Genomic DNA, 25,115 nt, shown 5'->3' with positions numbered 1-25,115 from the left:
CCCCACAAAAGTTGGTTGTAATCTGAATTTTCATTTTTTGTTGTTGTTGCTAGTATACAGAACAGAACTGATTTGTGTACATCAACCTATTCCCTGTAATCTTGTTTGACTCACTTATTAGCAGCATCCTTCATAGATTCCTTGGTATTTTCTACAGAGATGAACATGTTGTCTATGAATAAAGGGTTTTACTTCTCCCTTTCAATCAAAAATGTTTGCCATTTCTTACTGTTGCCTCAGTGACCTAGCTATGACCCATAGCACAATGCTGAATAGAAGTGGTGAAAGTGGACACTCTTAAATTGTTCTTATACTAAAGAGAAAGCATTTGTCTCCCATCATTAAGTATGATATTAACTATAGGTTTCACTTAAATGCTATTTATTACTATGAGGAAATTCCCTTATATTTCAAATTTCCTGAGAGTTTTCTGTGGCCTACATCTACTGAAATGAGCATATGATTATTCTCCATTTTTCTATCAGTATGGAAAATTCCATAGGTTGAATTTCAAACATTAAATCAAACATGCATCCCCCCCAAAAAAAAATATGTCTCTTAGCCATAGTGTATTATCCTTTTTGTATATTTCTGACTTTAACCTGTTAAAATTTTATTAAGGACTTTTGTATCTACATTCATGAAAAATATTGGCAGTAATAATTTTTATTTTAAATGTCTTTTTCTCACTTAAATGGTAATGCTGGCCTAATAAATATAGCTGAGATGTGTCCCCTCTTCTACGTTCTGGAAGAATTTGTATAGAATTCATGTTATTTCTCTCTCTAATGTTTGGTGAGATTCACCAATGAAACAAACTGGAACCGGAATTTTCTTTACTGGAAAGCTTTAACTCTGAATTCATCTTCATGTGTACAAACACACCCATACACACACTATTTTTTCTTGAGTGAGCTTTGGTACTTTCTGATAGTATTGTCTTTGAAGAACTTAACTATTCTAAGTTGTAGTTATCAGCATAGAGTTCTTCATAATATTGACTAATCCTTATATGTGAGGTCTGTAACGATGCCCTCTCTTTTGTTCTAATTTATATCTTCTCTGACATAAATTATCCCAAAACTTACAGATGGTTTACCTTTCCTAGTTTCTCTGAGCCAAGAATTCAGGAGATGCTTGACTGGGCAGTTCTGCTTGGAGCTTCTCACTAAGTTCAATCTAATGTTGACTGGGGCTGCAGTCACCTGAAGGCTCTACTGAGGGTAGGGATCTCATTCCAAGGTGCCCCTCTCACATGGCTGGCAACTTGGTGCTAGCTGTTAACAGGCCTAAATTCTTCCTTGTGTGAACCTCTCCAGAAGGCTGTCTGATATGGTAGCTGGATTTCTCCAGAGCTGGTGATGCAGAAATCCAAGGCAGAAGGTATAGGTATGCCTTTTATGGCATACCCTCAGAAGTCACACATCACTACTTTCTTTATACTCTAATCATCAAGGCTAGTCAGGAGACAATGAGGTGGAGGACTGAACAAGAGAGGCAATACTAGGAAGAGTGGATCATCAGAGGATTACTTGATGAATGCTATGTAGAAAATATGGTAATGTGATAGAAACTGACTTGGACAACATAAAAAGCTTAATACAAGAAGAACTCATTTACTGAAAAAGTGACTTTTGAACTGAGAACTGATAAGACGGAATTAGCCAAGTAGAGATCACATGATTGTTTTTTTTTTTTTTTTGGAGGAAACAGAGAATGGTACAAAGGATAATAATTTGAACATATTACATTTGATGTGCTACATGAAACTTAATTACATTTGAAAGCCACATGAAGATCTCAAGTAGGAAGGTGAATAATTCTCAAGGTTGGATAAGAGAGGACAAACTTTAAGTAGAAAAAGGAGATAGAGAATGGGTCAGAACAGATAAAAAAAAGGCCATGGCTTACAAATAAATTGGTAATATGGTTGATAAAATTGAGAAAACTCTTAGAATATATTAACAAAAACATAAACAGATGGAGATGACAGAAAGAAGATGTTAGACAATACGGCCAAGATATCTAATCCCCATTTAATACTGGTTTGAGAAGAGAAAACCAAGACAATGAAAAATAAATAAAGAAAATAATAAAATGATAATAGAAAAATTTCTCAAACTCAAGTGTTCAGACTGACTCCCAAGTAGAACTACACCAAACAAACAAACACAGATCTAGTTGTAGCCTGATAAAAATTTCAAATATAAAATTAAGAGGGGGGAAAAAAATCCAAGACAGAAAACTGGACTACAAATCAGATTAATATTAAAATTCTCTTTACCAATTGTAGATATTAAAATACAATGGAAAATTTCTTCATAATACTAAAAGAAAAAGATTTTGAACCTCAAATACTATACCTAGCCATATTTCAGGGCAAAATAATCCATTTTCAGACATGCAAGCACCCTGGCAGCTATGGATGACCCAGAGGAAATCAAGAAGGCTAGAAATAAATTAAGTCAGTTTCCATTAGAACCTTTATGCTTTGAAACCCTCCCTTACAGTGACACAGATTGAATGACATAAAATTACATTTCATTTTCTATCAATTCAGTCATACTACTTGATTCTAAACTGAATAATATTTTCATAAGCATAACATTATAAATACTGCCTATTGGTTTTAACTTTTTGAATGAATTTATAGAAAAACTACCCATGACAATTGTAGCTATGTATTAGAAAGTAAATGTTATAAACTCTTGCAAAAGTTTTTAACTGAAAAAAAAAACCCTGCTAGGTGAAAGCTTTACAACAAGCAATTATTAAATTTTCATCTAAAACTGAAAAATCAAGATATGAAGAAATGATTTATATTGGTACTTCCAAAGAGTTAGAGAAACTGGTAACAAGGGTCTGTCTCCTCTGCAGACTGTAAGGCCCTGTGCCTTTGTTGGAAATGGCTATACAACTGACTCTCAGTTTTCCAGTAATCTACATGAACATCTAAGAAGGGATCAGAGTTTTGAGAAGGAAATAATAATCACCAATATTTCATTGAGGTCCAACTTTTTGTAGGCATTTATTACATGTATTAATTCATTTAATAATCATCACCAATGTATGGGGTAGGTACTATCATGATGCCCATTTTATAGGTGAAGAAACTACAGCACAGGGAGATTTAAACACTTCCATGAACTCATGTATCTAAGTAGTTAAACCAGAATCTGAATCCATGAGGTCTGGCTTCATGTGAAAAAAGGCAGTTACTAGAGAAAGATAATTATTCCTAGCACTAAGTGCATAATGAAATATCAATGAATAAATTAAATAATACCTGAATCAGCTGTATGATTTTACCTATCCTCTAGCTTCACTATAATTCAAATACATTTTTTTATTGTCCACAGAGATGTAACATAAGAGACTAAGTCAACTGTCTACATTTGGGACATCTGTGGCAAAACTATATATGGATACACACACACACACACACACACACACACACACACACACACACACATATACACACACACACACATATATACATATATATATATCCAAATAAAAAAATATCCAAATCTATATATATGTACATATATATATATGTATATCCAAAATATCCAAATATAAAAGATATCCAAAAATAAATGGAAGGTAGTTTGTATAACCTTGAATTAGTCTCCTAGTATCTATAGATTCCTACTTTCCTTCCATAGGTACACAACCAGTATTTTTATGTCTTTCAAACTAATCATTATTTTTCTAATGACCTTATAATTTCAAGTTTAAAAGTATTTTTCCCATAACTTTACATGGACCAACAGACATAAGGCTCTTTTAAGGATCTCCAAGAAAAGCATCATTTAGTAAGTTCTGTTATAAAAAGGAATTGTGAATAAGTGGATAAACCTGCCGATTCAAATGATCTGAATCTCTACTCTTTAAATTATTTTTCACATAATGCAGGATCTGATAATAAGAATAGAACTTTTTTCTAACTTTTTAACTATATTACATTTGGCAAGTTACATTCTATCGACCACCAAGAAGATTATAGGTTTTTAAATAATTTACAACATTTTCTTTTTAGGTTTTCACCAGGTAAAATTGAAATATATAATAAATATGTTCAAATAAAAAATTTTTTGAAGAAGAAACATACAATAGAAACATACTAAATAGTAAGAATCTAAAGTCAAAAGGAGAGCAGTAAATGTGTTATATGTAATATGTATTATATAGCATGAGACCACAAAGTACTCATTTTCAGAACTGCCTAGAGCATGGTACTGAACACTGGTCAGAGCTGTGAAATGTACTAACCAGGGACAAATGATGCTTCGCAAATATGGGTCCATGAATTGTTTGAAGGCAAGACAGACTAACTTGTCAGAACTGGTAATAACCGGATTTGTTACTTCTACCGGGATTTGGTAGAATCTAGAGGTTGTCAATGATTTCAGTGAGAAATCCCTACCATACGTAGACTTTGCGCTTCTTGATACCCAGATGCTCCATGCACATGCCTGTGGTGGTTTAGAATCTGGAGACCAAGTCCTGTGAGGCCCAGTGGAAGGATGAGCCTGAGTCCTCCATGCCCACCCTGTTAACGCTCATCTTTCTCCTGCTGTTCCTGTGTTGCATCATTTCTGAGTATAAACTATTTGAATCCTGTGGGTCCTTTCCTAATCAATTACATAATTACATGATATAAACACAGTACTTACAGTGAGTGCTTGGTTTTAAGCGATATCAGTTAAGTGAAGGAAATAATAATCATTTACCGGAACCACTTGTTAACCATGGCCTAATGTATGCTTTAATTCATATAAATGATGTAGGGTTGAAAACGTACATATATCCTTGAAAGTTGCAACATTAAAATAGTTGTAATTTCTCTAGAGCATTAAAAATGTCATATTCATGGGGTCTTTGTTAGTAGTATTGGTTCATGAACTCAGGTATCGTAATTTTTACTTTACTAGAATAAAGTAGACTGAGGTCAGATGGAAAATAATTCTCTGAAAGTGTGGATGAAGTCACAGAACTTCACTGTATAATTTCGATTCACATCCAAATGGTGACACCAATTTCATACACATTTCAAGGAAATAAGTAAAAATCTTGACCTCCAATACTTAAGAAATAATCACCATTCAAATCTCAGTTTTGTTTTTCTCATCACCTCTAGCTTCACATCTTTCTCCTACTTGGATGTTTAGACCCACGGCTCTCACACATTCCTCCCAGGTCTGTGCCTACTAGCTAGGAAAAAAAATCAAACTAAACTGACTAATTTTGTAGATATCATTTTTTGAGAATAAATTTTAGTAACCACTAAATATGATAGCAAAGTCACCAAATAATAAGAAATTCAAAACCATACATATTTTAAATTCTCAGTTTTAAAAAGTTCATGAAAATACAGATCTTGTTTTTGGATCCTAGTTTTGTATTAATACTTTATGAAGAACTACCACCTAAAATATATTCAGAGGATTCAAATATTTTTAATAAATTAAAATTGAGAAAAGACTTTTTCCTTATATTCAATTAACTAAGGCCCTGAGTTAAATAATTTGGGGGAACAAAGGGGGCCAAAGGTCCCATTTCAGTATCAAGACTTGTGCAAAGTGAATGAGGAAATAAAATGTATGCCTTTAAAATATGAAAGTAGAATGTCCTGTCACCTCAAGGTCAAAAAAATAGTATGAATGATGAGTGTTACCAGGAAGAAGAGATCACTAGGTAATATAGAGGTCAAGGAGGACTTCTTCAGGGCAAAGGAGCTGAAATATGTGCCTTAAGATAAATAGGTTCTAAACAGAAGACAGTGTTTTAAACAGAAAAAAATGGCAGACAGAAAAGTACGATAATAAAACAATAACTCACAAGGCACATTTGAAGGAATATGACTACACCAGTCCAACGGAACCAAAGTATGAACATAGAGAGAGGTAAGTGGTAAGACTGGATGATGAAAAAATTTTAATATCTGGATAAAGAGCTTAGATTCTGTACAGAATGGAGGGCCATTGAAGGTTTCTGAAGAAGAGAGGCACATAATGGATGCAGAATTGTTATTTCTACCTATAGGTGTTAGACCTTCCAGTGCCAGAGTTACACAGAACGAGTCAATTCCTTTTTCCATGATAGACAGACCTTCCTAGATTTGAAAACTATTATTTTCCTCCACTAGGAGGAAGGATGAGAGGGACAGACTGAAGAAGGGAAAGACTGCAATCAGGGTAGAGTTAAGAAGTCATTTGCAATTTGGACAAGGCTTGAAGGAAAGGGATGGCTAGGATTTCATGTAACTGTAAACTTCTTTGCAACTGAAAAAATGTTCTTATAAAAAAAAGAAAAAGAAAAATAGTCTTCTAAGTTTAATGTATATCTCACTTCACTTTAAAATTCACTTCAAAGCCTAATTGGGGTAGCTTTTAAACCAAGTTCTATACTGACATAGGAAAGTGCTGTCTCAAAAACAGACAACAATCTGCAGAAAGACAAATCACCTGTCCTGAGGGAGCATCAGACAGTTTTTTTATCTATGCTCTTTCCAATTATTTCACATCCTTTTCTCAGGACTATGGGTATTCTTGGAGCATCAACACAGCACCCATAAAAGTCACGGATGTGTTCCTTAAACATTTCCTTCAGCATTAAAGGAAATTTTCCAAATGAAACAGTCTAAATTCTAAAACTTAAACCCATGTTTGTGCAACATAAAGCATGCTGCAAAAAAATCCTCATGTTACTGTCTTTACAGCAATATTAACTCACTTGGTATTTTCAAAATATTTGGCAGTTCTATTCTGCTGATAACACTAAAACATTTGGAGACTTACCCATACTAAATAATGTCCCCTATATGTTCCTTCATAGGATTGATGGAAAAGTATTAAGACATAAGAAACACTGTATTTAAAAACAAATACCCTATGGGGCAGCTGGGTGGGTCAGTCGGTTAAGCACCCAACTCTTGGTTTCAGCTCAGGTCACGATCTCACAGTTCATGAGTTCTAACAGCACATGAGTGCTAACAGCACAGAGCCTGCCTGGGATTCTCTTTCCCTCTCTCTCTCTGCCCCTTCCCGGCTCGCTTGCTCACTCTCTTTCTGTCTCAAAATAAATAAATAAACTTTAAAAAATACATACATACATAACTAACTTAGATGTAAATTAAAAAACTAAATAAAAATTAAAAACAAAACAAAAAATGCATACATACATACATACATATATACATACATACATGCATACATAAATGCCTTATGACCAAATAAAATGGATTTCTTAACTTGACCTTAGCTGGCTCAGGACTACTTTCTTATTTGTTTTCCAAGCTACAATTTTCAGAACCCCAGGATCAAATATAAATTTCAAGGTCTAAAAGAATGTACCCTCTGTACTTTAAATTGGCAAAGTTAGAGTTTATCAAAGATTAGTCCTATAAAGTCTATGAAGAGATTTTTTAAATGCATTTATTAACCTTACATAATTTGGACAGTCTTTCTAAGAATCATGTACCACTGGATATAGGTATAATCAGCTCAATTTCAACTTATTGTATAACTGGTTTTATTAAAAGGATTTAGAGTCTAAATTCATATTTGTTGAGGATGTAAGTAGAAATTCTATCTAGTTAGGAACACTAACATAGTTCAGTAATTGACCATGTTGATTCACACTGTATACTATGTATCTTCATGCCTTTCTAAAATACCATAATTTTTGGTTTTAAATTACATTTGTATAAACAAATGTAATTTAACAAATATAACAAATACAAGCAAATAAGAAGGAAACATTAAAAACTTAAGGCAAGTTTTAAGTATTTAGATAAAATTCTCATTGAAATTACATACATCTATAGGTACAATTCTAGCAGGCTAAAATTCAACATAATATTAAGTAATGAAATTATACATATCTGAAACCACATATTTACCTGACATTGCCCTTGGTGTTTCTGAGAACTGTTGCAGCAAAATTCTGTGTGACACCCACCAAGCTGATTCCATCCACTTCCACAATCTGGTCATTGACTTGTATTCTTTGGGAAGAGGGGAAAAATTACCCATAATTAACTTTTCTGATAATACATTACCATTTTCAATACATGAGTTGACAAAACACTTGATATTTAAGACACTCTTATTGATCCAAAATTTGTTTTTTATACACAAGTTCCAGATCTTAGCCAAATGCTTAATGTTTTAAAAAGATTGTTTTGAAAAAATAGATAGAAGCAATACTAAATGGAGAGATTCAGTTTACTCAATATTCATAATCCTATCACAAAGAATTCATAACTGCTAATGTATGGCATACTTACATCATTTTTTTGTCCTTAGTAAATTACATAAAACATAATACATCCAGCTGAAATACACTATGGGCCTCATACCTAGTCCTGCCTTCCACTTTTCCTCCTCAAGGAATTGCAGGGAATCCTTCCTATTCAAGTTGTACGCTTGAAATATATAATGCTCATAACCGTATATGAGTGCATGTGTTCAGACACATGTATATAAATGTATGTATTTATTTATGTTTAGGAGCAACACACAGTATTAGTGTTATTTAGTATATAATGCTTTTAAACTTATATATATATATACACACACATATATACATATATATATATACATGTCTGTATACACACACATATATATATACACACACATATATACATATATATACACACAGACATGTATATATATATATGTATATATGTGTATGTATATATATATATATATATGTGTTATATATACACCATTTTTTTATGTCTCAAAATGAAGTATTTCTTTTTTATTTTCTGAAGTATTTTCAAGTATTTCAATCATGGAGAAGTGCAGAGAAAATTAGCTAATAAAAACCCATGTACCAAACACCCAACTTTATCAAATCTCAGCACTGTGCAATATTTGAGTCATTTTTTTTCTAAAGGAACGTATTATGGAAAAGCTGAAGCCCCTTTATTATTTGCCCCTAATTCTAGTCTGCTCAGTGTTTCCTTAGAGGTAACCATCATACTAATTTTGATGCTTAGTCTTCCTATTGGGGTTTAGTTATAGAAATAACACATATATATGATATGCACAATATGCTTCACCCAGTGTTACGTATGAGATTTATCCATGGTTATAGAACCATTCTACTAGTTCATTTAAATTTATTTATTTATTTATTTGTATTTTGAGAGAGAAAGGGAGAGAGAGAGGGAGGGAGACAGAGATGAAAGAGGGAGAGAAAGAATCCCAAATTATGTTCCATGAGGTCAGTGTGCAAAGCCTGACACAGGGCTCAAACTCACGAAACCGTGAGATCATGATCCGAGCTGAAATCAAGAGTCAGACACTTAACCGACTGAGCCACCCAGGGGCTCCTCTATTAGTTCATTTTAACACCCGTGTAGCATTATCTTTTATGAATATACCAAAATATATTCACCCATTATTTTGCAGATGACAGTTGTATTGTTTTCCATTTTAGCTCATACATGTCTCCTTATGCACACGTGCTGGATTTCTCTACAATATATAGCTAAAAATAGAATTCCTGAATCAAGGAACATAGGCTTTTTCAACTTAAACAGACCGACAAATTTTGTTCAAAATGCTTGCTATGCCAATCCATATTCTCAATAGCATTGTATGAAAGGTTCTGACTTTCCACACTCTCACCAATCTCACCTTGGTGAGATTTGGAACCTTTTAAATACTGGTGATCTCGGGGCGCCTAGGTGGCTCAGTTGGTTGAGCATCTGACTTGGGCTCAGGTCATGATCTCTCAGTTCGTGAGTTCGAGCCCCGCGTTGGGCTCTGTGCTGACAGCTCAGAGCCTGGAGCCTGCTTTGGATTTTGTGTGTCTCTGTCTCTCTGCCCCTCCCTCGCTCTCACTCTGTCTCTCTCTCAAAAATAAATAAACATTAAAAAATTTTTTTAAAAATACTGGTGATCTTGTAAGTGTAAAAAGATATCACATTGTGATTTTAATTGCATGTCCTTGATTACTAGTGTGGCTGCATGTACTTTTCAGATCTTCGAGTTATTTGCCCACTTCTGCAAGACTGTTAGATCATGGGTTTTTTTTTTTTTAACCATTTTTGTTGATGTTTTTGGGTTGAGTATCTTGTTCCTTATTGATTTATTGAAGATGTTCTTATACATCCTGTGTACTAACACTTTCTCAATGAAATACGCTGCAAATACCTTTGGCCCAATCCGTAGCTTGTCCTTTCACATTTCTCTGAAAACTGGTATTTTGAGGAAAAAAAATTTTAAAACTATAATCACATTTGTAATTTCAGCTTTGTATTAGGTATTTCTGTATTTTCTTTCAGGACTCCCTTTCTGCCTCAAAGTTATACAAACATTCTATATTTTCTTCTACAAGTTTTAACATTTTGCTTTTCTGCATTTAGTTATCTACCCAGCTATTTTTTTTAATTTAAGTTTATTTATTAATTTTTGAAAGACACAGAAAGAGAGAATGGGAGGGGTGGACAGAGGGAGAGAGAGGATCCTAAGCAGGCTCTGTGCTGATCAGTATGGAGCTCGACACAGGGCTCTATCCCACAAACTGTGAGATCACGACCTTAGCTAAAATTGACAGTCAGACACTTAACTGATGGAGCCGCCCAGGCACCCCTGGAAATTATTTTTTATTATAATATGTGTTAGCGATCTATTTTTTTTTTCCAAGTGTTATAAACAATCTGCTTAACAACATTTAGTAAGAGTTCACTTTTTCTCCATTGATTGTAGTGCTACGTCTGTCAGGGTTTCAAATGTGTATCAACATGTTTTGGGTTTTCTATTAGTTTCTACTCGTCTGTTTGTCTATCTCTGCATACTCCATTGCTTCATAATAAGTTTTGACATTTCATAGGACAATTCCCTCTACTTAGTTCATTGTCCTCAAATTTTTCTGAACTATTCTTGAGCTTTTTCTCTTCATAATTAATTTTGGACTTACTGGACAAGTTCTACAAAAACACTTGTTGAGGTTTGAATAAAATCATACTGATTTTTAGATTACTTCAGGGAAAACTAACATCTTTATCATATTGACTCTTCCCATCAATAAAACTTGTCTATATAATTACTCTGGGCAAGTGTTGGTTGTATCATGTGTTGCTGCCATGTGTTCAGTTATTTAAAGCTTGAAAACAAGGGCAAAAAGGAGAGCAACCTATCTTTTTTATGTGATGTAGGTGCATTATTTAACAGGTCCAACCAAGGATAATTTGGGGGAATGTATTTTAATTGATCCACTGTTTAATTCCTGGATATACTTAAGTTGTATGTTAATTTGTAGATTTTTGTCCTGAATAAACTCAGATACTTTTCTTCTGTTAAAAAGATAATCTCATAGGCCATGGTTTATTTCCCTGTAGAATATTAACTAGTTTTATGTCTAACTTAGCAATGTTACTTTATTAATGTTCTAATACTACTTTATGAAGTAATATTGCCTTGAACTATGTTCTTCTAAAATATCCTTTGAATCACATTTACCATCTCACTGGTTCTCTCATTAATTAGTGAGTTTAGTAAAGTCTAATACATGTTCATTTTATATGTACCAAAGTCATTTTTTAATTCTCTGAATATTAGCCTACAATAGCTTTGGAGGTTCCACCAAGATGCCACAGTGGATTCACAAAGCCAATTCAACTGTCATCACAGAAATGCACTTCATGGGCTGTTTAAGCCCAGGCACCTATTTGCTTGGTCTCTACAGTGATTCCAAAGCAGCAATAATGCGCTATGTTTGTTAACATGGTTTTTTTCTGACTTAGTACTTTTGAATTTTTTCTCGTTTTGGTCATTTTGGTTCTGGATCTAGTTTGCACTAGACAGCAACAACAATAAATAATTCCCCACTGGTAGCAGTAATGAGTACCACTGTAATTTTATAATCTGACTTCTTGAGACGGCTATCGGGATTCTGGGGATCTATTATCTCTTGTGGGAGATGGTAAAGAATTTGAGTTGCCTCCTTTAATTTGTTTTTTGACTATTTGTGGGCTTAGGCTATTTCATATAAAATTTCATGGACACTAGAAAGGAAAATAGCCTTTTGAAATCCTGACTGGTGAGTTTTTAATGTTTCTTTGATTACTTAAAGCTATTTCTGAGGTTGCAGAACTGAAGTTACATATTCTCTGTGTTCCTGTAATTGAGAACAGCCGTTATCTCTCACCGTGTGTGCGTGAAATCTGTTCCTAACATAGAAGGGTATTAATAAATTAAATTATAAAGTCTTGGAATTGAAAGGAAGGATAATCTGGTTCATAGAGAATAGTAAGCATTTTCAGAAATCTTCTCTTCTAGTATCTTAACAAAGAAAAAAATCTTTAGAGATTCTTCTAGAAGCTCAGAAAAATTTTTATAGAGAGCCCAGTTCACGTAATAAAAGTGAATCTTTAGACAAATAAGACTAACTTAATTTTTGCTTAAAATACATACCTATGTTTTCTCCATGATTTTGTAAAGGTGTGGGCTTGTATTTTCCAAATAAAGAGACTAGTTAATCTGAACTTCCTAATATTCTGATATGGATACACCAGGCACCATGTACAGTATCCCTATATAAAGTTTCACAAGCATAAAAAAATTGTGTTTAAACTGAATCATAATTCTGACTTTTATATCAATAGTAATTATGTTTTAAAAGTATCAGCTTAAAACATGATTTCCAAGATTCTTAGTGATCTCCAAAACCTTAGTCATAAAGCATAGCTTTTAATATAAACAACTCTGCTTCTATCAAAATGTTATAGGGTGGCTCAGTCGGTTAATAGTCCGACTCTTGGTTTCGGCTCAGGTCATGATCTCATGGTTCGTGAGCTTGAGCCTCTGCGCTGACAGCATGAAGCCTTCTTAGGATTCTCTCTCTCCCCCCCTCTATCTCTGCTCCTCTCTCTCAAATAAATAATCTTAAAAAAATAAAATGTTATAAAGTTACTACAGCTTTGCATCGTATTCATGAATGTGTTTATCTTTACACTTCAAGAAGATGTAAAAATAGTGTGTGTGGCTGCAGAAATTATGGTTGCTAGTCTGGTATTGTTTGTGTATGATAGGCAATTATTATCAAGTTCTTATCTACTTGCAAAGGTTGTTAACCAGAAGCTGGTTAAGTAAACTGTCAAATGTAGTATGGATAATTGACGCTATGCCAGCAGCAGCAGTGATAGAAAAAATATAATTGTGTAGGTGAAGTAATGGGAAGAATTTCTTTTGAAAGGAAGGACAGACAGTAGGTTAGCCCGTTCTAGAATATGAGAGAGCATAATGAAGACCAAAAATTGAGTGTGTATAGCAAGTTGAAGAAGGTTTGAAGAAGTGATTTTATTTGCTTAGGTTTCTACCATCTGAGGCCAAAAAGAAGCTACAGAATGAGCTGAATTTTTTCTGCAATGCATTCAGCTTTGAAGTTATTCATAATATAATTTAGAAGAAAAGAGTAAAATTCTTTTACTACTACAGTTACACAGAGTGAATCAATTCCGATTTTCATGATATCCCTTCATATATTTGAAAACTGCTATTATATTCCTCCATTAGGGGTAAGGATGAGAAGAGAATGACATAGAAAAGAAAGATTAAAATCAGGAAGACAGTTAAGAAGTCATGTGCCATTTGTAAAAAGCTTGAAATGATAACAGCACAAAATTGTGAATGAGAGTTCTTTTACTTCATATCCTCACCAGCATTTGATGCTGTTAGTGTTTTGGATTTGGGCCATTCTAATAGGTATGTAGTGGTATCTCATCATTGTTTTAATTTGCAATACTCATATTGGGAGAAAACATTTATATATCATATATCTGATATGGGGTTTATATCTACAGTATTACAAATAATAGTTATAACCCAATAACCCAAAGACAACCTAATTTAAAACTAAGTCAGGAAAAGACAAATATCATATGATCTCACTTATATCTAGACTCTAGAATCCAAAACCAACAAACAAACCAAAAACAAAGCGCACGTATACAGAAAACAGGTTGGTGGTTGCCAGAAGGTAGGGGGGGTGAGAAGTGGGGGTGGATGGAATGGATGAAGAGGTCAAAAGGTACAAACCTCCAGCTACAAAATAAATAAGTCATGGGGATGTAACATATAGCATGGGGACTATAGTTAATAATACTGTATTGCATGTTTGAAAGATGTTATGTAAAGTGTATCTTAAAAGTCCTCATCACAAGGAAAAAAAAATAATTTGTGACTATGTATAGTGATGGATGTTAACTAGACTTACTGTGGTGTTCATTTCACAACACATACAAATCATTATGTTATACACCTGAAATATAATGTTATACGTCAAGTATATCTTAAGAGGAAAAAAAAGTGGGCAAAGGATCTGAATAGGCATTTCTCTAAAGTAGACACCCAAATGGCCAATAAGCACATGGAAAAGATGCTCAACATCAACAGCCATTAGGGAAATGCAAATCAAAAGTAAATTAGATACCTCTTCACACCCCCACTCAGAGATGGTTATGCCAAAATACAGATAATAACAAGTGTTCATGAGGATGTGCAGAAATTGTAACCCTCATGCATTATCAGAGGCAATATAACATGGTACATGCAGCTACTTTGGAAAACCATCCAGCAGTTCCTTAAAACGTTAAACCTAGAGTTACCACATGACCCAGAAATTCCTCTCCTAGGTATATACCCAAGAAAAATGAAAACATGTCCACACAAAAATCTGTACATGAATGTTCAAACCAGTATTCATAATAGCCAAAAAGAAGAAACACCCAAATATCCATCAACTGATGTCAGAATAAACAAAATGTGGTATATCCATTCAATAGACTATTATTTGGAAATATAAAGGAATTAAATGTGATACATGATACAACATGGATGAACCTTGAAAACACCATACTGGTGAAAAAAAGCCAGTCACAAGAACTACGTATTGTAGGATAGTTCCATTTATATGGAATGTCCAGAAAAGTCAAATATCTACAGACAGAAAGTAGATCAGTGCCTAAAGTGGGGGTAAGGGAGGGAGCTGGGAGAAAAGGAAAGTGACTGTTAATGGACATGGGGTTTCTTTCTGGAGTGGTCAAAATGTGCTACAATTAATTGAGGTAATAGTTACACACATCTTGAATATTCTGGAAATGACTGAATTCTATAATTAAATAAGTGATGACATGTGAATTACATCTCAATACAAATGTTAGACATTAATCTTAAAGAACAACTTTATCCAAAGCACTACCAGCTTCATCATGCTAATAAAATATATTTCTAAATCACTTAGTGTAGCTGTCAAGTTTCTTCAGCATTGGGTCTTAAACTAATTCTGACATTTTTATCCCACATTATCCTTCTTGACATTTAAACTTTTATCACTCTGCCCCCCATCTGCCTCTACCCCCTTTCCCATTTCACCATGCACAAGACTGGATTACTGTATGCATAAGAAATCGTTAAGTGTTCGTATTTAAGAATCTTTGGTTGACTATTGTGCTAGAGGGTGGGTTCATTAAAAATTAATTAATAGACTAAATATTACAGCGAATTAAAAATTCTAGTATGCAGCATGTATCTCCCTTTTTCCCATTTGATCCATGTGGTTAAGTCCATTACTCTTTTCTCCCATAGAGCAGGTCCAGGATCACTTTCTCCTTTTGTTAATCATTCTTCTCAGGACTTTAGAAAAGCATGCTCCTCTTTAGTTCTCTCGAGCTTACTCTCTACTCCCCGTAAGTGGAAAGATGGATGCATCCACAACTATCTCTCCCTACTCTCATTCCTTCTCTTCCTTCTACAAAGCAGGCAGAACATGGGATTTGCTCAGACGTTCTTAACCATTTTAACCATCCTTCATACTTTTTGCCCATATAGCCTCTTTCTACTCTTCCTCTAGGTCTAAGGAAGCATTGTGGTGGTAACATTATACACTTGTCTTAGAGGGAAAAAAAAGAAATAAAAACAAAACCAATAAAGTCCTTTAGCCAACTCTAGACTCACCTACCTTAAACACTCTGCCAGATTAATTTACTCATGATGAGGTTGTGAGTCATGGCTTTGTGTTATTTGTTTCATATTTTCCTTTATGTATTGTACACATAAAACTGAACTAGAGCTCCCACCTGAGGGAGTTAGGAGAATTGAAATTCAGCCTTTATGCTAGCTGTCAAGCCATGCACCCATAAGGTGGCATACTTCTGTGAGAGGTGCATTTTTCACGTTTGCACAAAAGTACAGTATGAGGTAGTAGTAGTCCTACCATACTGGACAGGATAGTCTAGAGCACCAGTTCCTAGGCTGCCTGACTGCAACAGAATAAAATGGAGGAACATGGAAAATGACAGATTCCTGGGGTTGCACCTCCTCTAAAATTCTTGTTCATAAGACGTGGAGTAAAGCACTGGATAGATATTTGAGCTGTTTCCTGATTCTGTCTATTAGGACTAAAATTGTCATTCACACACAAGTTTTTACATAAATATATGCTTTCATTTCTCTTGGAAAATACCAAAGAGTTTAACTCCTGAATTGAAAGGTTAAGTATCTGTTTAACATTAAAAGAACTGCCAAACTATTGTCCTAAGTGGCAGTAAAATTTTACATTCCCACGAGTCACGTATGAGTATTCCATTTCTCAACATCCTTGCCAACATTTTATATTGTCAGTGTTCTTTAGCCATTTTAGCAGGTGTGCAGTGGTATCTCAATGCGGTTTTAATCTGCATTCACCAGTGACTAACGATGTTGAACATATTTTCATGTGCTGCTGGCCATTCATATATCCTCCTCTGTGAAACAGCTATCAAAAAATCTTTTGTCCATAGTTTTTAAATTGGGTTGTTGTTACTGAGTTGTAAATGCTCTTCACATTATGGATACAAGCCCTTGTATATATGTTTTGCAAATATATTGTCCTTGTCTATACTTTCTCTTTTCATTTCAAAACTGTGCCTCTCAAAGTATAAAAGTTGTGATTTTAATGAAATTCAACGTGTCAGTTTTTTTCTTTGATGGTCCATGTTTTGTGACCTGTTAAATGTGACAATACAAAGATTTTCACCTATGCATTCTTTTTATAGGTTTCATTGTTTAAACTCTTAGGTCTAGACCTATGATTAATTTTGGCTAATTAATTAATCCAACGTAATTAATTATGGTATGGTAACATTTGTGGCTCAGTTTTTTTCCCTATACGGATATCTAATTCTTGTACTGCTATTTGTTGAAAAATATTATATATTTTAGCACTGAGTTACCATGGTACTTATACTGAAAGTCAACTGACTCTATGTCTCAATCCTTTTTTTATTGTTTTTTAAATGTTTATTTATTTTGAGAGTGAATGAGCTAGCAGGGAAGGGGCAGAGATAGAGGGAGAGACAGAGAGAGAATCCCAAGCAGGCTCTGCCTCTCCCAAGCAGGTCAGCACAAAGCCTGATGTGGGGCTCAAACACATGAACCATGAGGTCACGATCTGAGCTGGTATCAGACTCAGATGCTCAACGAACTGAGCTACCCAGGTGCCCCTATATGTCTCCATCTTTTCCTTACTTTCTATTCTATTCCATATATTGCTATTTTTATATATTTATTAGATATTAAATATTTCTATTTTATACCAATATTACATAGTCTTGGATACTGAGGCTCTATAATCAATCTTGTCAAATTGGGTAAGGTCAGTCTCTAACTTTATTCTTTTTCAGAACTTTTATTCTAGGTACCTTGCCTTTCCTATACATTTTGGAAACAGCTAATCAATTTCTTTAAAAAAAAATCCTGCTGGGATTTTAATTGAGATTTATTTGAATCTACAGATGAATATGAGGCCATGTGACATCTTAACAATATTGAGAATACTGTTATAAACATTGTCACATCTCTATTTATTTACCTAACCTTAGTAACATATTACCAACAACTAGTATGAACTCAACTACATTTTCATTTTTAAACAACACCCTCACAAAAATAATAACTGTGAGGCAAGCCATACCCTGAAAAGACTGTACACATTCCTCCCTTTGTATCTTTTACACATTTGCCCATATATCCCTTCTCTGCCCTCTCGAAAGCCTTCTTCTAAAGGTCCAGTTCAAATATTAACTTCTCCTTCGGCATTAACCTGTTTACTCGAGCCTAGTGGTCTTTTTCTATCCTTTGAACCTCTCCTACACCTTATGTTTTACACCTTCACCTAATGTTACATGTTTTCAGATAATTGTTTAATATTTCTTGAGGTATAAGGTCTCCCTGAGCAGATAAATTGCAAACTTCTTGGGTCTTACATCTGAGCCTGGAGCAGTAATTATGTACTACTAATCCTATTAAGCCATTTTTGGAGAATAAAGGAAAAGAAAGAACTCCTGTTACATGCAGTTTTATTCTCTGGATGGGACAAAGTTAAATGGCCATTTTTAAGATAACATTTTTTATACACTGCTGTTGATAAGACCCAAAAGATGCAAATGTTCCCCTTACTGGCTCCCTTTCCATTATTCTGTTTATGCCATTCCCTTTTCTGTGACATCTTCTCTTGGTCATTTGTTATTTAAATATTTTTCTAGAAAACATCCTTCCTGATTAAATGTTACTTAATCTAAGTATCATTTTTTTTAACTTTCTACCTTTGTGCATGTGTATACATAATTTGTGTAACATGACTTAACGTTTCCTTGTGTTATTTTATAAAAGTTAACTTGTGTAGGGATGTGTTGAGGGTGGGGACTTTGTCTTATAAGTTGATTCTAAACTACTTTAATGGCTAAAACTATGACTTTATTTCTTCTTAACCTTTGCATAAAATAAAGCATAATGCTATGGAAACAATTGCTCAATACATGCTTTGATGACAACAGTTCCTCAATGTTTCCGAGTGACCAATGACTACAGTTGTACAAGTACAGCAGTTCTCCAAGAACCTTTCATAGCAGGCACTTGAACTGGAACTTTATCTATGGAAGATAAAGGCAAGAAGAAAATTCTTTTTCTTTCAAATATTTAAAGTAGCTTTGCGCAGTGGCAGTATCATAGTCAATGAGGTTTATCCGAGGTGTGATTATTGCTAATTCAAATATTTAAAGTATACTTCGTATTTTGAAAAACCAAATTAAAGTTGAATTATAGAATCTGAAAGATGAACACAGTTGGCCTTCCAGAAAAAATAAAGCTAAAAAGCTCAAATTCTCAAAAGGAAAATCATTGTTATATTTTTATAAAATGAAAAGATGATAACGTGACTTTAATTAGGCAAGAGCATTTGATAAGAAGGATATTTTAAGAAAAGACACAAGTTTAAGGATGACTGAAAGAAGTAATAAATAAAGGACTGCAAAATTTTAAAACGGGTTTTCTTTTTAAGCTAATATGTACAGGACTGGCATCTACTGGTGAGGGGAAATAAAAGGAAAAGCAAATATAGGTTTTTACATCGTCAATAGACAGAGTAATCATAGGTGAAAGAAAATCAGGGTGATGATTATCTTAATGGACAAGAATAAAAGAAGTACAAGCAAGGTCAAAGAAATTTCTGAAAGTACACATGCTTGTACAGAATAATTTAGATAAAATGCAATGAAACAAATACAATTAAAGGGACATTTCTAAGTAGTCTAATCAGAAGGAAGATAGCACAAGTGCTAGAAAAATGTAAGTAGAGAAAATAATATGCTTGCTTCATTGATTTGATTGATTCATTCAGTCAGTAATTTAGTAAGAGTGAGTCAATCTTGACTGTATTCCAAGAACAATGAGAGTTATTGGGATACAAATCTGATTGAAGTATGGGGCTTGTGTGAGAATATCACACACACACACACACACACACACACACACACGTATGCCAGTACAGGGGTATGTGTGTATGCTGCAGAGACTGGAGACCTGGAGTGTGCTAAGCTACACAAAATATTACAGTAAGTGTGCTAAGAAAGGTATAAAAAATAGATTGATATTAAGAGGAGAGGGCTATTGACTTTGTGAGGTGAAGGTTAAGTGGAACCAGAGCAAAGAAAAAAAACTGAGAATAGATGGATTCACAACGAAGTCATAGTGTTCTTGCAAATAAGCCAAGAAAGTCACCAGCCATATACAATGCTATCAAAATAAACAAACAGAGATGTGACCCCCCACAAAAACTAGAGACTACTAGAAATTACCTTTAGGAAAAATAACAGAACAAACATTAAAAACTAAAGTTATAAGGAAATTTGACCAAAAAAGACTGAACACTAGAAGTGGAACCAATCCATTCATGCACAGGTTTGAGTGCTTATCAAAAGTCTAGTACCAGTATGTTGCATGTGGTTCCTGCTCTCAATGATTTAACAATGAATCTATGGGTACACACTCAATACACATGATATGATGACAAAAAAACATAAATGGATGTACTACAGACCATTATATTCAAGTGTACAGAGGCCGAGAGTTCAGCTGGGCTCAACCAGTGACCTTTAAATGGTTTCAGTGATGAACGGGACACTAAGTTTAACCCTGAAGTAAAAGACAATGAATGTTGAGAAAAATAGGACTTGGGGAAGGGTGAAGAGTATAAAAGGAAGTATGGAAGTAAGAAAAGAATCTGGGTCTCAGAGTTGATGAGACCAAAATTTCAATCCTAAAGTTTTCACTTACTGATAATCTAAAAGTCCCCAATGCTGTTTCCCCCTCTGTATGTTGTTTTAGGAATATTTTTTAAATTTGTGAGATGTAAAGAAATAGAAAAAGGAACTACTGGAAGATAGAAAAAGAAAAGAGCTAGAAAGCAGATGGCAGGCTGGGAGTGAAAGTTTCTACAAAGTAGTCCTGGAAAGAGAGAAAGAAACCTGAGGTGAAGTAAATCCAGGCCCACCCACCCTTCCTGCAAGTACTGTGGAAGTGAAGAATGAATGAAGGAGACTAAAGACTCAAGTTACAGCTCTCAGGCCCACATGGCAAACAATCCCCAATCTACAAAGCTGGAAAAGCAATGAATACTTGGGAAAAAAAAGGTGATAGACTGGGGGATGGGAAATTAAATGCATATCACCATTTAAATGCATATCACCACCAACAGGATAAAACAAATTCACAAGCATTTTCCTAATGCTGGACGGATGGGGGTTGGAAAAAGGTATCCTATTTAAAAGTATATAGCATGCAAAATGTTAAATGTAAATGAATGGTACTGTACCTATTACAGCAAAACTTTATTTTTTTATAGCAAAACTTTAAAATGTGTAACAGTCTCTTTATAATGCATTTTGATTGCTTTATTTTAGCAAAAGTTGATTTAGATGTTTTCATTCATTTACCTCAGCACACAGTTTTCTTAATCCATTTTCTATGAAACCTTAGGTTTCTTCAACTATGAATTCCTGAAAGAATTAATCCTTAGTTTAGATGAAGAAGGTTCACTATTACTACCATACTGATTGTAATGATTAGCAAAAATATGTGTGAAAGGGTTAGCAGAGTAATTGATGTATTATATGGCCTTAATACATTGTAGTTTTAGTAATTACTATTTTGACTAAGATGTGCAAGAAGGTTGGGGAAGGACACTGGTGCAGACAATAATGTAATCTTCCTGATTGAAGTAGAGAATTGAATATGCACTTAAATAACATTGGTATTCAATGTTAACAAGACCTTGGCCCCTGATTGGCAAAAAATAGAGAGCAACTATACATTATTGTTCACAAAGGCTACAAAAAGTGATAATTGTAGAAAGAATAATCTTGGGACAAGGTGAGGATAAACTGGGAAAGATCAGCTAAATGAAGCCCCAGAAAATATGGCATAATAAGAGAAAGACCTGACACAGAGATATGGCACAAAGAATGAACACAAAAGAAGAACTTGAGGAACATTCCAAGGCAGGGAAATAAAAAATACAATAAGATATCATATAGGTAAAATAAATAAAACAATAAAGGATAACTAGAAAGGTTTACATCTAAAGTAATGAAAAATAGGGTCAACACAGAAAAAATGGATTGTTCTTATCAAGGGAAAGGAAGGAAAAAAAGGAAAAGAGGAATTCAATTTATGTTAAGTTTGAGATGAAAACAAGATACAAGTGATATAATAAATAGGTTCTATATCCACCAAGATTGGGATATGAATTTGAAAGTAATTTCTATAGTCATGGAAAAAAATCAGTTCACCAACTGAATACAAAAATGAGTTCAAGAAGCTAATTTGGGAGAATTATAATATGGGGTGAAAAATATAAGGAAAAAGATCTATACAGCTGTCTGTCTCTCTCTCTTTCACACACACACACACACACACACACACACACACACCCCAACAAAAAACAAAACAAAACAAAACAAAACAAAACAAAAAAACCAAGGATCTCATTAGAAATAAGTGATTATGATATGACACTGAAAAGTTTAAGAAGATTAGGTCTAAGAAAAGGTTACTGGATGTCTCAAACACCAGGTAAATAATTTTCAAAGCAGTAAATTGGACAGAAAATTAAGGGTATAAACTAAATACAGAATTTTACTGTGTTTTAGTTTAGAGTTGCTCTTTAATTCTGATTATTGGACTTGACCGTTGTTAAGATTAGCACTGAAAGAACAGATGACAGCACGATTGTAAAAAATGTAACAGGGAAAAAGCAAATGGAAAATAATTTGCAGGAAAAAAGATGTGTCTAGTAAACATCTTAAGAAGCTCAAAAAGAAGAAATTAAAATTTAAAGATAATATCTTGCTTATCAATGTATTAAAGATTTTATAACACGATACTCAGTCTTGATTCAGTGCAACAGACTACTCTTAACACTGCTAAGGAGATACAAACTGAGCAACCTTTCTGAAGGGCAGCTTAGCAACATGTTTCTAAAGCATTTAAAATGTAAGGCACCTTGGGGCACCTGGGTGAGTCAGTTAGTTAAGCATCTGACTTCAGCTCAGGTCATGATCTCATGATTCTTGAGTTTGAGCCCCGAGTGGGGCTCTGTGCTGACAGCTCAGAGCCTGGAGCCTGCTTCAGATTCTGTGTCTCCCTCTCTCTCTGCCCCTCCCCTGCTTACGTTATCTCTCCCCCTCCCTCCCTCCCTTTCTCTCGCTCTCAAAAATGAATAAAAATTAAAAAAAAATTTTTTTAAAAAGTAATGCGCCTTGCCACAATAATTCCACTCCAAGGAAGTAATTTCAAAGAAATAACCAGACATATTCACTATGATTTTTATATAAAAATGCTAACCTGATCAACACCTTGAAACAAGATGCTAGCATAACAATATGTAAATGTTTTCCATATATAATACAATAGCATGATACACTCTTAAAATCTGTTGTACAAAAGTGTTTAATGATGTGATATAATATAATGTATTATTTAAGTATAGCTAAAAAAAGTCAGATAAGCTAGATTTATAGCCAGGCTTTGCCACTTACTTGCTGTGATTGTATAAGAAAAGTCATAATTTCCTTATATATACAACAGAAATAACAATGATACATATTTAATCAAAGCTATCAGCAATAATAAGTAATTTACAAAATATAAAGAGCATAGGAGACTGCCTGACATATAGTAAGTACTCAACAGATAGTATCTCAATCCTAATTTTAAGTAAGTAAACAAAAGCAGAATATGCACAGAAAAAAATCTGTAAGGAAATTCACTGGCAGAATTTTAGTAGTGGTCAACTCTAGATGTGGGATTACTGAAATTTTTATTTTCTCCTTTATATTTTTCTGTGTTTTCTAAACTTTCAACCATGAACATGTACTATATTAAAACTTTAAAGTGTTTTCTAAAATTAGCAAATGCTAATTTGACAACTAATGATAGCATTTTATAGTGACTATGGATAGTCTAAAAAGTTTTCCTTTAGATTGAAGGCATTGTAGTCCATGTTCTTTATTAAAAACACATATGTGCATAACCATAAAATAACTCAAGGTTCTGGACTCAATGATCTATAACCTATGGCCCAAAGGCAAAAAAAGGCATTTTCTTTAAAAAAATGTAAAGGACAGGGGAATTAACACACAGAGTTTTGAGCTTCTGTTTGTCAACGGAAATTTTACACTGCTTGTCATATACAATTAACTTAAATAAGCAGAAAATAAAACAACATTTATAGCACTTTCTCATTTTCTTAATTCATCTGTGTACATGTACTTTTCTTCATGCACTCATGTGCCTAAAATCAGAAAACAAAAAAGTCTAGGAAAAGTACCAAAAGGTAAAACAAAACAAAACAAATACCTATTAATCTAAAATTCTATACACAAAGAAAAAAATATCCTAAAAAGCAAGAGGAAAACAAAAAGAATTTTTCAGGCATACAAAGCTGAAAGAATCCACCACCACCAGATCTGGTGATAATACGTTAAAGGCAGTCCCTCAGGGAGAAGGAAAATAATATGAGATGGAAATATGGATCTCACAAAGGAATCAAGAGTACCGAAAACGGTCTCTGAGAAGACAGAAGTGATCCAAGCTATCTATAAAACACTCCGTGCATCAGTGACAGTGACAACAGATATTTGGCACAGATTTGCTCTCTGCAGTCACACCAGTGTGGGGAAGAGGCATCCCATGATTAAAATGCAGGTTCCTGATCCTACATAATTCTTCTTGCCTGCCTCAATACAGGCAGCATTAAGGGAATGAAGAGAGCTCAGTACTGTTTGATTATTATCTTCATGAAAAGAGTACCTGTTTTAAAAACTCTTCATTCAAAAGTGATACATTCATTACAGAAAAAAAATGAAAACAAATAACAAAAAAAAAAATAAAAAACACCAAGGAAATAAAAACTACCTCTAATTTTAAAAAGAGAGGGAGAGAGGGAAGTTCTGTTGAGTTTGGTATTTTGAGAGGTATTTTAATTGACTTTTTACAGGGGTAGACTCTGTGGTGATTAAGTGGGAAACAAAGCTAAGAAACTAAAAATGAGCGGAAGAAAAAGGAGACGTAAAGAAGCCTGGACAGGGCATGAGGGAAATAATTATTGGCTAAAAAGAAAGGGTAGCAATTTAGATTTACTGCCACCGTAAACTGACCCTACAACCCACTAGATCATAAGCCAGAAGAGTATTTAATACATAAATGGTTATTATGTTAGAGAAAAAGTTTCTCCTCACAGCACAGTAACACTGATAATCTCTCAAATCTTGGTGCATAATT

General features: G+C 34.0%; 1 protein-coding gene and 1 pseudogene across 22 annotated transcripts in view; one reads left to right on the top strand and one right to left on the bottom strand.

Moving 5' to 3' along the window:
- Nucleotides 1-25,115, bottom strand: part of PPP1R9A (protein phosphatase 1 regulatory subunit 9A) — a 323,281-nt gene that overhangs the window by 114,404 nt on the left and 183,762 nt on the right. For all 22 annotated transcript variants that reach the window (XM_045052398.1, XM_045052388.1, XM_045052389.1 and 19 more), the window contains one exon: nt 7,907-8,011. In XM_045052398.1, coding sequence (XP_044908333.1) covers nt 7,907-8,011 — 105 coding nt within the window. The remainder of the gene's footprint in view (nt 1-7,906; nt 8,012-25,115) is intronic.
- LOC111559679 lies at nt 18,982-19,114 on the top strand (annotated as a pseudogene).

Source organism: Felis catus, chromosome A2, assembly GCF_018350175.1.
Source record: "Felis catus isolate Fca126 chromosome A2, F.catus_Fca126_mat1.0, whole genome shotgun sequence".
Taxonomy (NCBI): domain Eukaryota; kingdom Metazoa; phylum Chordata; class Mammalia; order Carnivora; family Felidae; genus Felis; species Felis catus.
This window is presented reverse-complemented; position numbering and strand designations above follow the sequence as displayed.